We start from the raw sequence: 17,578 nt of genomic DNA, 5'->3' as shown, positions 1-17,578 counted from the left end.
TATATATAGAAACAGAAAAATATCAATATGCAACACTTTTTTAAATATTTTCTCTAAGTGCACATTTTTCAAATTGCACATTTTCAAATGATCACTTCTAAGACAGTCTTGTGAAATTACAATATCCCATTTTAACTAGCTAGCCACTAACAATTTTTAACAAATCATGAATTACTTTGCACCATGTTTGTACAAATAATAACTCATGTAAAATACAAAAGTAAACTCTCAATTTTTTAAATAAATCATGTCACACTTTGAACTGGACACCAAATCTGTTATCTGTTTTTTTGTCAGTCAGTGGGAAGCCTGGCATTGCATGCTGTTAACTAGTGTGTTGTACTTAACTTGACACTGCAACGCTGAGTGAGTCTTGCAGATGTGCATCACTGAGGCGTGTTCTGTGTTTGTTCTTGATGAAGTTCATGTCAGAAAATGCTGATTTACAAAGAAAAGTAGAACCAAACAGGCTTGCAACCTTCATAGATGCTGCACATACACCACTGTACTTTTCAGTGTCAACAAGGCACCAAAAGTTTGGTGCAGCCTGGTTGGCTTTAAATTTTAAATTGTCAGGAAAAAAGAGGAAGGAATTTAAAAGGCAAAAAGGTATTTGTGTTCAAAAATCCTAAAATCATTTTTATGGTTGCATTTTTTCTCTAAAATTGTCTTTCTGAAAGTTATATGAAGCAAAGTAAAAATATGAATGAATGTATTTAATCAAGTGAAGACCAAGTCTTTAAGATATTTTCTTGGATTTTCAAATTCTATTTGAGTTTTGTCTCTCTTAGAATTAGATATGTCGAGCAAAGCGAGACCAGCTTGCTAGTAAATAAATAAAATTTAAAAAATAGAGGCAGTTCACTGGTAAGTGCTGCTATTTGAGCTACTTTTAGAACAGCCCAGCGGGCTACTCAGCTGGTCCTTACGGGCTATCTGGGGCCCGCGGGCACCGCGTTGGGGACCCCTGGTATAGACGTATCCATATGTAATAACTGAAAATGAATTGTATGAATGACATCTGTCAAAAACAAAACCCCTCGTTTCTTATGTCATTTGGTACATATCACAGCCGCTAAAGGGTGCTAAGAGACTTTGTATAACAATAACATGATGCTATTCCTCTCCTCCTCCACAGGAGGTCCAGATGGCTCAGCAGTCGTGTTTGTATAGGACAGGGGTCGAGAACCTTTTTGGCTGAGAGAGCCATTAAAGCCAAATATTTCAAAATGTATTTCTGTGAGAGCCATATAATATTTTTTAACACTGAATACAACTAAATGCGTGCATTTTTAAGTAAGACCAACATTTTTAGAGTATAATAAATCCCTTATTCTTTTTAATAAAATTGTTATTCTAAAGTTAACCAATAATAAATATAATACTTCTTACCATTAATGCGACATCTTGAACAGGTGCGATACAAAACGGATGGTTGGATTAAAATGGATGAGAATGTTTTATAATTTGAACGTTACTTTTAACACTTTGATTACCAGCGGAATTATTCATTACTTATCAAGCAAAGTCAGCTAAGATTTATCTGAGAGCCAGATGCAGTCATCAAAAGAGCCACATCTGGCTCTAGAGCCATAGGTTCCCTACCCCTGGTATAGGAGATCAGAGACGGAATAGCAATAGCAACACAAAGAGGACTGCATTAGAGAATTCACAGGGCAAAATTTTGAATTATGTATTGTTTATTTGCACTCATACACACGTAAGAGATGACATCGACATCATTGTCTATGATGTCTCCATAGCAACCTGTCAACCATGATGAAGTTAAGTCTATTTTATTTACTGCTTCTGATTTGGCAATACTAAATTGGCCCTAGTGTGTGAATGTGAGTGTGAATGTTGTCCGTCTATCTGTGTTGGCCTCGCGAGGATGGATGGATGGATTTGAGTAACACTGATGATGACATCACTGTGACATCATCAGGCCTTTTCCTTGTGTGTCTGCTTTTGGACATGCGCCCACTAAGTTACATCCCACCAGTTTCTTATCAAAAGGTGGCATCCTTTCAATCTTTAGATGTTCCGCTTCCTCCCTTCCACTTTAATCTTGACCTTTCTCATGACTTCTGACCCTATAGCCTCTTTGTGATGTCACACTGACACACGCAAACAAAAAAATGTGCTCATTCTGTTTACCTTGAAGCAGTTTACTTCCTGGAGACAAAGTAAAGGATGATGGGATTGATGCAGGAGTTGATGGTGGCCATGTTGATGCTGAAATAATCCAGCACCAACAGGAAGCTGCAGACAACAAAACATGTCATAAAAAAGCAGGTAGCAGAATGTGTTGGAACTATGGTGTTTTGTTCTGGTGCATGTACTTCAAGAGGTCACAGCGGTGTGCATCATGGGAACTGTAGGCCATCTTATTCAGCAGGCGACTGAGATGTAAAGGGAACCAGCACAGAGCGAAGATCAGCACCAGGAAGACCACCACTTTGGCCACTTCTCAACGCTGCAGCCAGGAAAGTTTGTCATAGTCATCGTCCCAACACAGCTCAGTCCAGTGATTTGTGTTCTGAACTGCTTAAGATGCTCGCTCAGCTCCATTCACAGCGTTCCTTTCTGGTGTGGTAGCATGGAATACACAGAAGAGTGCGGAGCAAGCCAGCGCGACTCAGACGTAGAAGCCAAAGTACCACCAGTCTTTAGCATCGCGGTAGAACTGAAACAGTAACTGTCTGAGCTCAGGTAACTTCCCATTGCCGCCTCGACACACACTCACGGTCAGGAAGGGTGTGCTGGGCTCAAGCATGCAGGTTGTCATGGTAACGTTCTTGTAGTCAAAAGTGACCAAGTCAAAGCCCACGGCCTCAGGCAGGGCCAGGGCCACCAGTCAGATGCTCATGATTTCCACCGCCGTCACTGTGGGAACACCTGTACCCTGCACCCGGGACCAGGATGCCACCACTCGGTACTTGAGAGCGCCAAAAGATAGTTGTTCCCTATTTTGCGTGGGATTTTTGTAATAACCCAACATTTGACTCACTCTGTGGAGTCTAAAGCAGGGGTGTCAAACGTACAGCCCGAAGGCTGGATCAGGCCCGCGAAAACAGGAATTATACGGACTGTGCGGTGAGTTTGCTAAGTATAAAAATTAACCTGAAATTCTTCAATGAAAGAAACAACTGATCTAAATGTGTCCATTGGATGTCACAATAGCAAGTCTTTGTATCTTTTTAGATGATGCTAAATATGTACAAAATAAACCACATGTTAGTACATCAGTTGATGAAAATGATCAAACGACATAAATAACATACTGTAATTGGATTTTGATAAATTTTTTTTATCTTGATAGATTGAAAATGAACACCAATGAGTTGATTGATGAACATTATCACATAATTTATTCACAAAATATCAATGACAAATAAAGTATATGTACTATGAACCGCAACAATTGTAGAAAAAACTGGAAAAAAAACACATTATAATTTGTACAATTTCAGAATGTGCTTGATCAATTTTTAAACAAAGAAAACAATCTGAAGTTGTCTTTATTTTTAAGTTCTCATGCCGTGATTTTACCACTCCTGCCCTCTTGGGAATAGATTTTTCTCCATGTGGCCCCTGGTCTAAAGCATTGAAATGAATAAAATATTGCCTCCCCTAGGCCCCAAGAATTTTTGATCGTTTTTTTTTTTTTTTTTTAATGGACCCATTATGGCCATTTTTAAATGTCAGTGTGTGAAGTGGGTATGGACAAGTGGTCAAAATTCCTGACTTTTGTGTGTGTCTACTACCTGTCCACGCTAAGAGCACACAGGCTGAGGACGGTGATGCCGACTGAGGCTTTCTGCAGGAAGGGAAACTTCTTGCAGAGGAAGAGACCAAAGGTGTTGTCTACAAATGGCCGTCACATGTCTGACAGCTACACGCACACACCATGACATCAATGTGTGTGTTCTCACAAACAGCTGGATATTTTAACTGTTATCAGTGCAACACTCAAGAGTGTGTGTGTGTGTGTGTGTGTGTGTGTGTGTGTGTGTGTGTGTGTGTGTGTGTGTGTGTGTGTGTGTGTGTGTGTGTGTGTGTGTGTGTGTGTTGGGGTAGGAAGGAGTGTACCCACAATGCATTGCTACTCCATTTAAGTGCTTGTAATGAAACAAGAAGGGCTTTCAATTACGGTTGATTATGAGGTAAGCAGGTAAGAAGGTTGGTACTTTGTAAATGTTGATGGGAATGTCAATGGTGATGTAGATCAGGTCTCCGAGGGCAAGACTGCCGATCAGAGCGTTGGGTCAGTTCCTCATGCTTTTATTTTGGTAGATGATTCTCAATAGAGTAGCATTCCCAGTGACACCAACAGCGAAGATAAGGCAGGACATGATGGTGTTGATGTACTTGAAGGCACTTTTGATGTTGGTGGTCTCTAGGCAGCTAGGGACCACCTTAGAGAGCGAGGGGTTCCTCGAAGACAAGGAAGGCTTCCTCACCTCTGCTGTGGACCCTCTATGGGACGCAGGCTCCTTCACAGGTGCCTGTGTTAGATTCGCAGTCCCTGGACCCTGATCTGGTTCTGGACCACCCAGGTGAGACAGGGATGAGACGTTACCCTGACAACAAACAGGCGCTGTCAGGAAAACTACAAGCATTGCTGTAGAGAACATTGCAGGGACCTCAAGAGCTCAATCTGGATGTGGTTCATATAGTTCCTGCAGGAGTAAGCAGCACAAAGGTCAGTCCTGTAAATGAAGACATGTTCAGCATTTTTTTTCCACACAGGGATGTGAACAGCTCAAACTCACCAATCTTTGCTTGTCCAAATGTCATCTTTAGAGTGAGCGTCGAATATGGTCAATGTTTATATTCATCTTGGAGAAAGCGAACCCCCAGGTTTAAGTAAATTTTAGAATTTCAGTTTGGGCACATAATTACATAGGGTCTTTTAGTACTGACATTTGTGTGTGGGTTGGATTAGTTATGCCCTTCTTGTAAACAGCTTTGCAGATGTCCTTCCAGTCCAATCTGCTGCTCAAGTGGACTCCCATGTACTTGTACTGCCCCACTACTGCCACCTGCCGGCCCTCGATCTTGATGGGCTCCACCGGGGTCATTCTCTTCTTGAACTCCAGCTCCTTGGTCTTGTCCACATTAAGGATCAGATGGTTCGCCTGAGATCACTTCACAAAGTCTAAGGCATAATAAAAACTGCTAGCTTTTTTCTTGCCTCCCCTCTTCTTTGCTTTACTTGGGTAACTCTGCTTTGTTTTTAAACATCTGCACATGCTCAGTGGCATGGAATAGTCCATAGCATGAGAAGGGAGGGGGAACCTGTCGAAATAACCATTAAGCAAGGCAATGAATTCTGAAATGCATGAATTACGACCCAAAAAAATGTTTTAAATACGAAGAAACCTTATGAACATTTTTTAAGAGCTATTTGGGGCCTACGGCAAGTGTTTGTATTTGCCTATTGGTAAATGTGCCCCTGCAAAAAAAAATTCACAACCACAACACTTTGCGACTATGCCAGGTAAACGTGCTTGATCTAATTAGATCCAACAATGCAGTGGTGAATTTGTACTTTATTTTTAAAGGCAGAATGATTTGAGTGCGTTCTTGTCTCTAATTAAGTAGCCACTGAGTGCTTAAGTTATAATATTATTATTGTATATAATGTATATTATATATGTTGTATATATTATACAAAAATACAATAATGATATTTAAGTATATATTATATACTGTATATAATATGTAATTAATACACATGTTATATTTTATATTGCTACTATGGTACATTTTTAGTTTACTTTATACCGGCATTATCCTTTCCATCCTTTGCAACTGAGCAACTGTGTGGAACAACTTCCCTTACGGATCAATAAAGTTTGTCTAAGTCTAAGAAGCTGGATGAAAAAAGCTTAAACATCATTATGTTTGATTGATGAGCTTTTACAAAATTGATGTTGATTATGAAATATTTCACAGGAGTAAACCTGCTGGTTGAGGACAATGTTTACCCCTTTCTCACCTGGGGGAGCAGAGGGTGTACTGTTCAAATGTTTGGGAGATCCGGGAGCAAGTGGCTGCAGCTGGTGTTACATCCTGTTAGTGTGTTAATCCTGTAGAAATTGAACCTTTAGCATCGCAGCAACACAGCAGACACGATCTTGTCTAGTTTATGAACTACATTTTATAATACAGTTTGTCAATCTATGTCCTCTAATTTTTACTAGTTTATTATCACCCCAATGCAAAATAATCAATTTATAGTTGAAGTTATTCCATGTATGCAGAACGTAATGCTCGGGAATGCCAGCAGGAGATCTACATATCGTAGATCTATGTGACCCTCCCTCACTTCAAAGACCCCCGCCCCCCAAATGCTTCCAAATTTAAAGCTGATGCTTACACACACACATGCACATACATTCCAGAACACATTGGAACACTGACCAAGAGATTACCAGACAAGGTAGGATTGATATAAGACATCTAAAAAAAATACATTTATACATTTTGTCATTTAGTGATACAATGTTATCACTAAAGCTGATTAAAATGATCAAATGAACTACTTACAACTAATGTAGTAATGCGTCAATATTGTCCTGATTTAACTTCTGCTCAGTATGAAGTCCTACCTGCTTTATTTGGGAATGGCTGTGGTCTTCTTCTCCCTGATCCTGCCTACCATAGCGTTCTCCCGTGGTGCTGGTCCAGCTTCCTGTATGAAGATGAATCCCGGCCACATCCGAGCCCAACCCCAAGACCCTCAGAAGAGCCACGTTACCATTCGCACCTCGGTGCGCTCATACCTGCCTGGACAGCTCATCACAGGTAGACCGGCTGTTCAATTATGTATTTCGATGATCCAAAGTCCTAAATCAGCACCTCCTTTTTCAGTGACCGTCCGAAGCTCCCGGGACTTTATGGGATTTCTGCTCCAAGCCCGCCGCGGTGGTAAAGATGCTAAAGTCTTAGAAGAAGAACAAGGCAGGGCAGGGTCACCTGTAGGGGGTCCGGTCCTGGTGGGAGGCTCTTGGACCCTGACTCCGCCCGGGACACACACGCTGCGCTGCCTCTCAGAAGGCGACACGCTTACTCACTCGGACAAACAGCTGAAGAGAAACCTGTCGTTTGTGTGGAGGGCTCCTGATGCACCCGTGGGAGACATCCGCTTCTAGTGAGTCTGAAGCCGTGTGATGGTACCTGTCCAACATTTACAGAGGACTTTGCACCTGTTTGTCCTTTTAGTATCACAGTGGTTCAGTCATACTTTGTCTACTGGGCTGGGATTAAGTCTGCAGTGGTGCGTGACGGGAGTCTTTGGACTGGAGGCAATGCAAGCAGAGATGAGACAAGAAGACTTCATGAGTACAAGATTACTGCTGTCACAGGTACAACGATGCAAAGCTTGTCCGTACAAGTTGTCATAATTAACACACTTGTTTATCTCATCTAGCTAATGAGACCCCCAGGCCTTCCATCAGACCTCCAACAGAAACAGAAAGTTCTGCATCCAAAGATGTCTGGAGCAGCCCTGTGCCTCGAGGAGCTTTCAAGGGGAACCACCCGGGCCGTTGGATCAGTGAATGGAACAATTCAGTGCAAGAAAATTCATCAAGAAGTCTTTCAGGAGACAACCATGCAACATTAGGTTCCACACCAGCCAGAGAGTCAGGCAGCAGTACAGGAAGCCCTGTTACTTTGAAGGACCCCCGTTCGTTGCTTTACTTATTGGACCGGCTTCCTTTCATAACCTCCTTTTCACCAAATGTAGAAAACTTTTCCACTTCATCTCCTCCTGTACTACCTGACTCCCTCCATCATTTGAAGGAAAAGACAGTATCTACAGACATCGAAACGAAGACTTTGACTGTGAATCCACTAAAGCTTTCACAACATCACACTTTCCTCCTCACCAGCCCCTCAATACCAAAATCTCATTTGTTTGCGTCTGATACCCAAGGTAGCTCATCTTTACCAGAAAAGGCGGGTCTATTCACATCGCAGACATCTGACCTAACGGGACATGAGAAGACCCAAACGTTAAGAGCGATGCCTCTCTCAAACATTGGCATACGTACGACATTTCCAACCCAAAAAGTTTCCCATTCAAGATCGATTTTACCACACCCTCTTCAGTCTCTTTTCATGTTTCATTCAAACACCACGGACAAACCAAGTGCACAGAGTCCTCAAACGCTGCTGGAAATGTTCATACCCCAAAGTCAGAGACAGGTTAGCCCCAGCCCAAAATATCCTGTCTTGTCAGAAAAATTAGCTGACCCCCAGGCGAGGCCCCAATCCCCCCAAACTGTGACATCCTATACTCGATGGTGGATGCAATCACATGGCTTAGTGCCTACTGGAAAATTAAATACTTTGCACTTAAAAACAAATGCAGACGTGCACAAAGATGCCCACATTTCTTCGTCCACAACTGGAAAATCCGTTAGTCCAAACACTTTGTCTGTTTCTTTACTTCCTTCTTCTTCCTTTCAGTCTTCACTGAGCCTTCAAACAACGGCTCTTAATTTCTCTGAAGACTCCAGCAAACATTCATCTATTACAAATTCCTTCAGCCAACAAAAAACTCATCCTGTTATTTCCACTCTACCAAAACCTTTTCTCACACCTCCTGAACCGGTCTCTGTCCACATGTCCTCCCTTGTCCCAATGGTATCTCACTCATGGTTTTCCAATGTTCCATCTTTTTCTTCCAACTTTCTATCATCAGCCCCTTCCTATTCTCGGTTTCCACTGAATTCAATGTCTAGCACCACTGGTTCAGCCTCATCTTTTACTCCAACCTTCTCCTCTTCGCCCTCATTCTCTGCCAAACCATTGCTGCCTTCAACTTCTTCCTCTATTTCTAGCTCAGTAGGACCCTTACCTTTTATTTCAGCAACCTCCGTGCATCTAAGACCTTCGCCGGCTCCGCTTCGCTCCCACTACAACCGTCCCACGGCACCTCTGTCGCCTTCGCCTTCCCATAGACAAATGTCGCTTATTGTATCCACTGACCCTGAACTTTTCCACAATCCATCAATGCCAGATACATCTGTCGAGTCAGAGCGCAAACCCCAACCAAAGTTCAAACTAAACATTGGGGATGAATTCAAACCAAAGCCACCAAAGACAGCTGCCAAGCTTCCTTCCAATCCTTCAGAGATTCCCGGCCAGGGCAGAAAGTATCCAGAAATCGTATCTAGGTATACTTCCTGGGAGCTGGGAATGCTGTTGGGCTGTTCGGGCGGTCTGGGCATGGTTCTGGTGATAGGCATACGGTATGTCTACCGCCAAGCCTGTGGAAAACACACTGAGGTGACATTGAATGACCGGGAGAGAGAATATGGGAGAGGCGATAGAGGGATGATCCATGTTCAGGAGTGCGGGGATTTGGTCAGGGTCCGCAGAATCCGAGAGAACAGCTTGGTGCTTCTTGCAGAGTATGACATATTGGCATCGCCTGGAGACTGAGGGACCACCACACTTCTGACGATAGTTACATATCATCTAGCAACACTGAGGCTACTGAGTAGCTAGCGTAGAGTTATACTCTCTTTGGTGGATTGTCATGTAGATGCATTAAACAATAAAGTATAAATTAAGAAATATATGCTGTGGTTTTCGTCTCTGGTGGAGCTTGTCTATTCCAAAAATGACACACCTCAAGTGAAAGTCTGCCAAAGAGCAGCACCTTGTTTTTGAACTTTTATTTCCTTTTCTGAAAGTACATGAGCATTTTAGACTGTGAACTCTGAATGAAAATACACTAAATATACAAACTCTTTGGCTTAGGTGTTTTTTCTTAGCTGATTTAGGAGTCTACCTTCAGTCTGAGATTATCATCATAAAAACATCCCTTATTATATTAAATAGAACATACTCTAGCAGTATCAAAACTACAAGTGTAACAGTAGAAGTTGAAAAAGTAGAAAAACCATAGAAAATACAAAAATAGAAAGATGGTCCCAATAACCTCCTTTGCAAAAAGAAAACATGTACCTCTGCTCCTTTTCAGTATAGAAAAGTAAATGCCGTGTTTGCCCAATTTGCAAAGGGTGGCTGAGGTCGCTGTGGATAGGCTGTCTTAAGGCAAGTAATCGCCTGCTCTTCATCAAACGGGCGGAAGGCTTGACGTCTTCATCATCTGGAAACACAAAAAGAGACACAATGGTGTGTATGATGTGTGTGTGTGAGACCGTGACACTAATGAATGAAGACAGTATATATTTAGGATCACCACTGATTACATACGGTTGAAACATATTATTGTTTTACTTCCAAATGATTTCCCTTCTTTAGACTGGGTTATTTACTAACTCTGTGTTGAATGTAGCTGTGTCACAGCAATACCTTACACTGCAGGAGAGAAACATCCAGCAAGATGTGGTGTGCTCACCTTCTGGCGACTGATCATCCAGTTGCGAATGGTTGGCACTAACACAGATCCGAGCAAGATCTGAGCCGGGTGGTAGATGAGCAGGGGAACTGAGATAAGTGACAGGTGCTCGTAGCCCACAAACACGATCTTCAACATGGGAATACCTTCACGCCACCGCAGATGGATCAATCAATTATTACATCACACCCGTGGACAGAGCATATGTGTGCACGTACCCAGTGTTAGCGACTTGTGCGTGGAGCAGAACATGATGGCGACCGTGTCGGCGGGGCTGAAACCTGAGCCCGACCTGTGGACAATGCAAGCAAGCAGACAGCCCATTGTTAGCGCTGTTATTACTTCTTGGGCTGTATCTCAATTAGTGCACTTCCGTACTTAACACTTTGAGCATGCTAAAATGCTGTACTGTCAGGACCCAGATGCTGCACTCTACACATTAAAAATGGTGAGTGTGCAGTGATGGACACTCAACTAAGATAGCTCAGTTGGTAGAGCGGAGGATTGTAATCTGAAATCCTTAGGTCGCTGGTCCAAATCCGACTCGAAGGATTACCCATTTATTTACCATGAATTGATTAACGTGGACTCTGACTTAAACAAGTTGAAAATCTTATTCGGGTGTTACCATTTAGTGGTCAGTTGTACGGAATATGTACTGTTCTGTGCAATCTACTAATAAAAGTTCAATCGATGAATCAATTGGTGACATAGTGGAAGGGAAGGAACTACTAGATAACAGTAATCTCCGCCTCAAAAACAAATACAACTATAATTGTTGTTTAATGGAGACAAAGCTACTATACATTTTACGGGGGTATTCTACATATATTATGAGGCGATCCAAATGTTGGCAATAATGCTAAGAACGTCAAGTGGTTGCAATTCACCATAAGAAAGGGTTTACAATGACAGTAATGGTTATGGGACAGCACTACACCTGCACTCAGGGACTAAAAAGTGTATACAGTATTCTTATTTAAGTGTATTGGCGGAAGAATTCCATTTGAGAGACAGCACTGAAAGAGAAATGAGAGCAAGAGCGAAATAAGAACACTCACCTGCTGGAGTATCCAAAAGTGAGCAGCATAAAAGTGAGCTGGATGGAGAAAACTTCAAAGACAAACATGGTCTACTTTAACACAAATTGAGCAAACAGCAGAACCAAGCTAAGTTAGCCTGCACTGGACTTTCTCAGTGTTTAAAGCAAGGGTGTCCAAACTCTTTCCACTGAGGGCCACACACTGAAAAATGTAAGCCTACGGGGACCATTTGGCTATTTTTTATTTTCAAAATCAGATGGATATTAAATAAATGTAAATAAAACTCTGCTTACAGTGTAGCCAATGGGAGCTCCACTATTCTACCTAAAAAATCTGATAACCATTCGAAAAGCACCAACAATAATCAATTCTAATTTTACGATGAAAATATAAACCAAGTATTAGTGATATTGTTATTATAAACACTAACACAGACACAATATTTATAGTGGCGCTACAACATCGAGTGGTCTGCTGTTTCCTCGCTTGCTTGCTCCCTGTAAGGTTATTGTAGATCATAAATCATGCCTCTCACCTGGACATGAGACATCTGAGTAGGTAATCTGACAAGTTGGCACACTTTGACAACCAATTTAGGACCTGGAACTGGAGAGAACGACACAAAAAGCGCATGTTTCCTCCCACACCCCAGCCCCGTTTCTTAGCGAGAATTATTAGACATTCTTCATCTAAATGAGAATATATGAACACCCTAGCAGTCGGCATCCTAATGAGAGCTGACGTTGCACAGTAAGTGATGTTTTATTTTGTTTGTTGGGTCTCATAAAGTGTGTAGTGAGCAGAAATCAATGATGAAAAAAAAGTAAACGTTGTGATGCGTTTTTGAAATTTTAATATGGTGCGTATGCTTAAAATGATCAAAATACATTAATAATATATGTAATTATATATGTGCTCATCACTTCATTATATATATACTTCGATCATGTATATAAAACCCTAATGAAGGTGTTTGGATGTTTTTTAGAAGCTCTATAGGCAGAATTGAACGGCTCCCATAATTTACATTATAAGCAGACTTTTGATTGCATTTATTTATTATTTATAATGCATTAAAAATAAATTCATCAGTCGCCATGTAAAATGATTGTGAACAAAAATTCCCCATAATGTTTTGGAGGGTTTTTTATTTTATTTTGCGTATTGTTCACAATCATGATCAAAGACACGATGACGGACGTATTTTTTTTTAATGCATTCTAACTTGTAAATAAAATTCAGCTTATAATGGAGTCAATGGGAGGTCATCAATTCCGACCATAATTCCCTCTACAACAGTCAAAGAAGGTACTCTATGTACCTTTCGTGACTTGGAAATAAAGCAAGTATCAACTATATTGTTATTATAAGTGCTAACGCAGACAAACTATCTTTAGCGTCGCCGTGATCAGAGGCAGCTTACATCTTGTGCTGGCTGTATTGTCATCAGCGGCTACGTTGAGCTGCTTTCACGCATTGGCGCTCGAAAGTTTAGTCTAGATCATAAATAATGCCTTTCACCTGGAAAGAAGAAAGATGAAAGCCTAATCTGAAGAGTTGGTACACTTTGGCATCCAATTTAGACCCAAAAATGGCAAGAAAGACATGAAACGACGCTTGGTCTGTACTTGGTTGCAGTCCCCTTTTTTCAATGTGAAGATTATAAATCATTCTTCATCTCAATCTGAATATGTGAACATCTTAGCAGTCGACATTCCAATGATAGCAAACATTGTACAGCAAGTGATGTTTTATTATGCTTGTTGGCTCTCATAAAGTCTGCAGTCAGTAGTACTCAGTGATGTGAAGGAAAAGCAAACATCGTAATTAGTTTTTTTAAATTAATGTGAAGAAGGATGCCTACAATGACCAAAATACGTAAATATTACACGGCATTATAAATGTACCTAGTATTGCATGACAAATATACTTACAATGTGGATATAAAACATTATTGGAGGTGTTTCGATGTTTTACAGCGTTTTTTTAGGCAGAATAGAGTAACTCCCATTGGCTCCATTGTAAGCAGACATTTAATCACAACTATTTACTATTTAGAATGCATCAAAAAAGAAAAACATGTGTTCTTCCCTTACATAAGGATTGTGAATGATAGGCAAAAAATGGAAAAATAATTCATAGCAACACTGCTTTTGGTTTCTATATTATTTTTTGAGCAATGACAGTATAAAAAAAGTAATCAGAGTAAAAATCTTGGGCATTCGAAAGGCCCCCACTCATAAAAGTGTTAAAAATAAGTCATACATCACTGTATAATATTTTTACTTTCAACGCTTAAATATCTAGATCAACTTCAGATTCATCCAATGATTCTAGGTTTTTATTATTAAAAACTTAAAGGAAAAAACTGCAATTAGTGTCAATATTTTTAAATGTTCTTGTTAGATTACATCTGTTTGCTCATTTATTTTACAGGTTAATGTTTTTTCTAATATTAGTTTTAAGAGTGCCTCGGGCAATTAAAAAAATTAGCTGCTGGCTGCGAAAAAAGCCACCTGTCCACACTTTGGACACCCCTGGTTTAAGGTCTGGACTCACTGATGAGGGCGACCATCAACAAGCTGGTGGGGTCCAGCTCCATGTTAGGGTTACTGAATGTGTCGCAGAAGGTGCTGTAGATGATCATGAGCAGGACGGCGCTGCTGACGGCACCAAAGGGTGGCTTCCTGCGCTCCAGACACTCCCTGAGGAAACGGCGGCACACCTGAGAAGGGAACACAATGAGAGGCGCTGTCGGGCCCAAGAGCTTCTGATGTCTACTGACAAAAGAGTACCTGACCCATGATGAGCGGCACTACCACCGTCATAAATAGTTGAGAGAAGATGGAGGAGAAGGGGATAGAGGACGAGGAGCCCAGCTGGAAGAAGAGGAGGCATCAGAACACAAACATTTGATTGTCACGTTGTAGCCCCCCATTAGGAGACACTTACAAAAAGCAGCAGCAGTGCTGGCGTTACCACAATGCCCTGCACAATACAAAGAATGAATGAGAGTACACAACACATTCGTACTGCCAGACTGCGCGCGCCACTAGAACATTACCAGGAAGCTTCCAAATGCTGAGTTGAAGATGGCAGCAGCCTGGGAACACACAGCCAATCAGTCACCGTGGCAACAACACACTGTGCCGGGTGCCTCTTACCTCGTTGCCACCAACAGCTTTAGTTAGAATGACCGCTGAGGAGACCGGGGGCGGCATGCAGCTCAGCGTCTGTAACCTAGGCAACAACAACAGGGAAGAAATAATGTATGATGCCTTTACTGAAAACTAGGAAATTCCAGTTTTAACATCACACACCTCCTTTTATAGCAATGAATGAGACTTTTGTAAGGAACTTTATGCAAAGTCAACAGTACTTGAATAAAGGATGCATTCAACATGCACACCCACTCCTACCCTCTGAGCAGCCCTTGGTTGATGGCGGTCAGCGCGAGCACTCTGACCAGGAACCACACCGCCAGCGGGAAGAAGACGAGCGTGAATGACTGAACGAACAGGTGAAGGCGCACGTGAAGCAGAGCACTGGTCAACTCCTGCACACACACACACACACACACACACACACACACACACACACACACACACACGCACGCACGCACGCACGCGCACACACACACAATAAATAAAACCCCTGGAAATCATTACCATCACTGTCTCACCTCAGTCTTCAGCGAGAGGCCGCTGTTGAAGAAGATAAGCGAGACTGCGACGTATGATATGGTTATCTCTGGCTTCAGTGGTCCTGACGCACGCACACACGCACACACCACACACAGAGGGAGAGAGAGAAAGTAAGCAATATAAAACAGTAGCAGCAGGTAGTCTTGGTGGGATGGACTGCTGTGCCTGAAACCAACACAGCTCCAGTTCTTATCACCCCACTGATAAACATGTTCATTTTGGAAATTTAGATTTGAGATAAGTCCCTTTCAATAGTTTTGTGGTCAAAAATGATGGTTCCGGTTGACAGTGCCAAACCTAAAAAGGTGTGTGTGGACATAGAGAATGCAACGTGTCACTACTTCAAACACTTACTTGGTGAGCCTTTTGAATGACGAAACCTCCCTCAGAAAACATATACGTCACATTTTTACACATGATCTTAAACTGTATATAAATTATTATAATATCGGTTTAATCTATCAGATTCCAACTCTATACTTCGGCATATATCAAGCAAAATACCGTTGTGTCAGTACGAGATAGTACGTACAGTACATTAACGGTTAACAACTTTAAAGCTTGCTTTGTAGAAAGTGCCTTTAAAGAAACACAAGCGTTGTAAAAATCTCAATCCGATTGTTTTCGTAATTGGTTATTTTTTGTTCGTTGTTGTCATATCTTTACTAAGTAACTACACTGTAATTCTACATTACTATTAAAGTAAACAGGGTCAAACCTCAACCTAGTCTGGCATAAGGGGAAATACCCAGCTGCAAACAATACACACAGCTACTTGTTGGTTCTTTTGGCGTCTATTCAGCAATGTAAAGAGATCTAATCAACATCAATATTGTAAAAAATTAAAAAGTCAGCCTTTCAGCCTATAATTTCACCTCCTTTGACACCAAAGCTGGGCTGGATTTTAGCCGACAATATGACCACCGCTATTCCAATGATGAACCATTCCTTCCGTACGTTGGCCAGCAGCCCCATGTCTCATGACCGGCCTCTTCAGGATAACCTGGCCGGGCCCTGACACGCTGATCAGCCAATGGTTCCTCTCTCTTCTTGGGCTTCTCTTTCCACAGCAAGTCCGGCTTCGAGGACCTCCACAAGCGGAGCTTCTTCCGGACACAAGCTCAATTAGACCGTAAATATTGCAGTAAACGCGCAGCAGCATTGTGAATTACCGTACAGTATATAATAAAAACGATTTCTTTACGTACGCTCTTTGAAAATACATTTTCCATCCATCCATTTACCGCTTATTCACATCAGGGTTGCGGGGGGCGCTTGATTGGGTAAAAGATAATTATGTTTTTTTAAGTGTATTTTCTAATGATGTTAGATACGTTAATTAAGTGCAACAACAATTCCTTGCTGATGGTAAATAAATCATATAATAATAAATACAGTTAAAAAATAAAGTCAAATTGACTGATTAATAGCTGTCCAGCTAATTTAGTCACATTAATGTCAGTAGTCCCATTTTAGCCCCCCCCCCAACAGTGACGTGCGGTGAACTAAACACCAGGTGAGGCATACATACTTTTTTATTTGAACTTAAATTCATATGTGCAACTCTAGTCATTGTTGATTTAGGTCAGTGGTTTCTCAAATGGGGGTACGCGTACCCCTGGGGGTATTTGAAGGTATGCCAGAGTGTACGTGAGATTTTTCAAAAATAAAGTTTGATGAAGTTTTATACAGAGAGTTTTCTGGAAACATTTTCCTATATAATTGTACTGGCTATGAAATGAAAAGAATGAAGCGCAATTGCAGTGGAGTACACATTTGGCTGCCATGAACCCATAATGCAGTGGTTCTCAACCTTTTTTCAGTGATGTACCCCCTGTGAACATGTTTTTAATTCAAGTACCCCCTAATCAGAGCAAAGCATTTTCGGTTGAAAAGAAGAGATAAAAAAGTAAAATACAGCACTATGTCATCAGTTTCTGATTTATTAAATAGTATAACAGTGCAAAAATATTGCTCATTTGTAGTGGTCTTTCTTGAACTATTTGGAAAAAAAGATACAAAAATAACTAAAAACTTGTTGAAAAATCCCGATCAATTATAAATAAAGATTTCTACACATAGAAGTAATCAACAACTTAAAGTGCCCTCTTTGGGGATTGTAATAGAGATCCTTCTGGATTTATGACCTTAATTCTAAACATTTCTTCACAAATAAGAAATCTTTAACATCAATATTTATGGAACATGTCCACACAAAATCTAGCTGTCAACACTGATTGCATTGTTGCATTTCTTTTCACAGTTTATGAACTTACATTCATATTTTGTTGAAATATTATTCAATAAATATATTTATAAAGGATTTTTGAATTGTTGCTATTTTTGGAATATTTAAAAAAAAATCTCACATACCCCTTGGCATACCTTCAAGTACCCCCAGGGATACGCGCACCCCCATTTGAGAACCACTTTTTTTATGGGATTCA

At 41.1% G+C, this 17,578-nt stretch overlaps 2 protein-coding genes across 2 annotated transcripts; one reads left to right on the top strand and one right to left on the bottom strand.

Annotated features, from left to right (window-relative positions):
• Nucleotides 1–6,506: 6,506 nt before the first annotated feature.
• On the top strand, nucleotides 6,507–9,615 carry si:ch73-14h1.2 (mucin-2). The gene is made up of 4 exons (XM_061913113.1): nucleotides 6,507–6,813; nucleotides 6,880–7,159; nucleotides 7,231–7,373; nucleotides 7,439–9,615. Exons 1-4 carry the CDS (start codon nucleotides 6,606–6,608, stop codon nucleotides 9,457–9,459), a joined length of 2,652 nt encoding a protein of 883 aa, XP_061769097.1. The 5' UTR covers nucleotides 6,507–6,605; the 3' UTR covers nucleotides 9,460–9,615.
• Nucleotides 9,616–9,655: 40 nt separating this feature from the next.
• On the bottom strand, nucleotides 9,656–16,265 carry slc10a7 (solute carrier family 10 member 7). The gene is made up of 12 exons (XM_061913112.1): nucleotides 16,007–16,265; nucleotides 15,110–15,192; nucleotides 14,847–14,983; nucleotides 14,592–14,667; nucleotides 14,492–14,530; nucleotides 14,380–14,415; nucleotides 14,223–14,306; nucleotides 13,987–14,152; nucleotides 11,446–11,497; nucleotides 10,603–10,676; nucleotides 10,385–10,530; nucleotides 9,656–10,132 (listed from the first exon to the last, which is right to left on the bottom strand). Exons 1-12 carry the CDS (start codon nucleotides 16,104–16,106, stop codon nucleotides 10,100–10,102), a joined length of 1,026 nt encoding a protein of 341 aa, XP_061769096.1. The 5' UTR covers nucleotides 16,107–16,265; the 3' UTR covers nucleotides 9,656–10,099.
• Between the last annotated feature and the right edge of the window lie 1,313 nt (nucleotides 16,266–17,578).

Source organism: Nerophis ophidion, linkage group LG10 (assembly GCF_033978795.1).
Source record: "Nerophis ophidion isolate RoL-2023_Sa linkage group LG10, RoL_Noph_v1.0, whole genome shotgun sequence".
In the NCBI taxonomy this organism is placed as follows: Eukaryota; Metazoa; Chordata; class Actinopteri; order Syngnathiformes; family Syngnathidae; genus Nerophis; species Nerophis ophidion.
The sequence above is the reverse complement of the archived record's forward strand: the minus strand, read 5'-3'. Positions and strand labels throughout refer to the sequence as shown.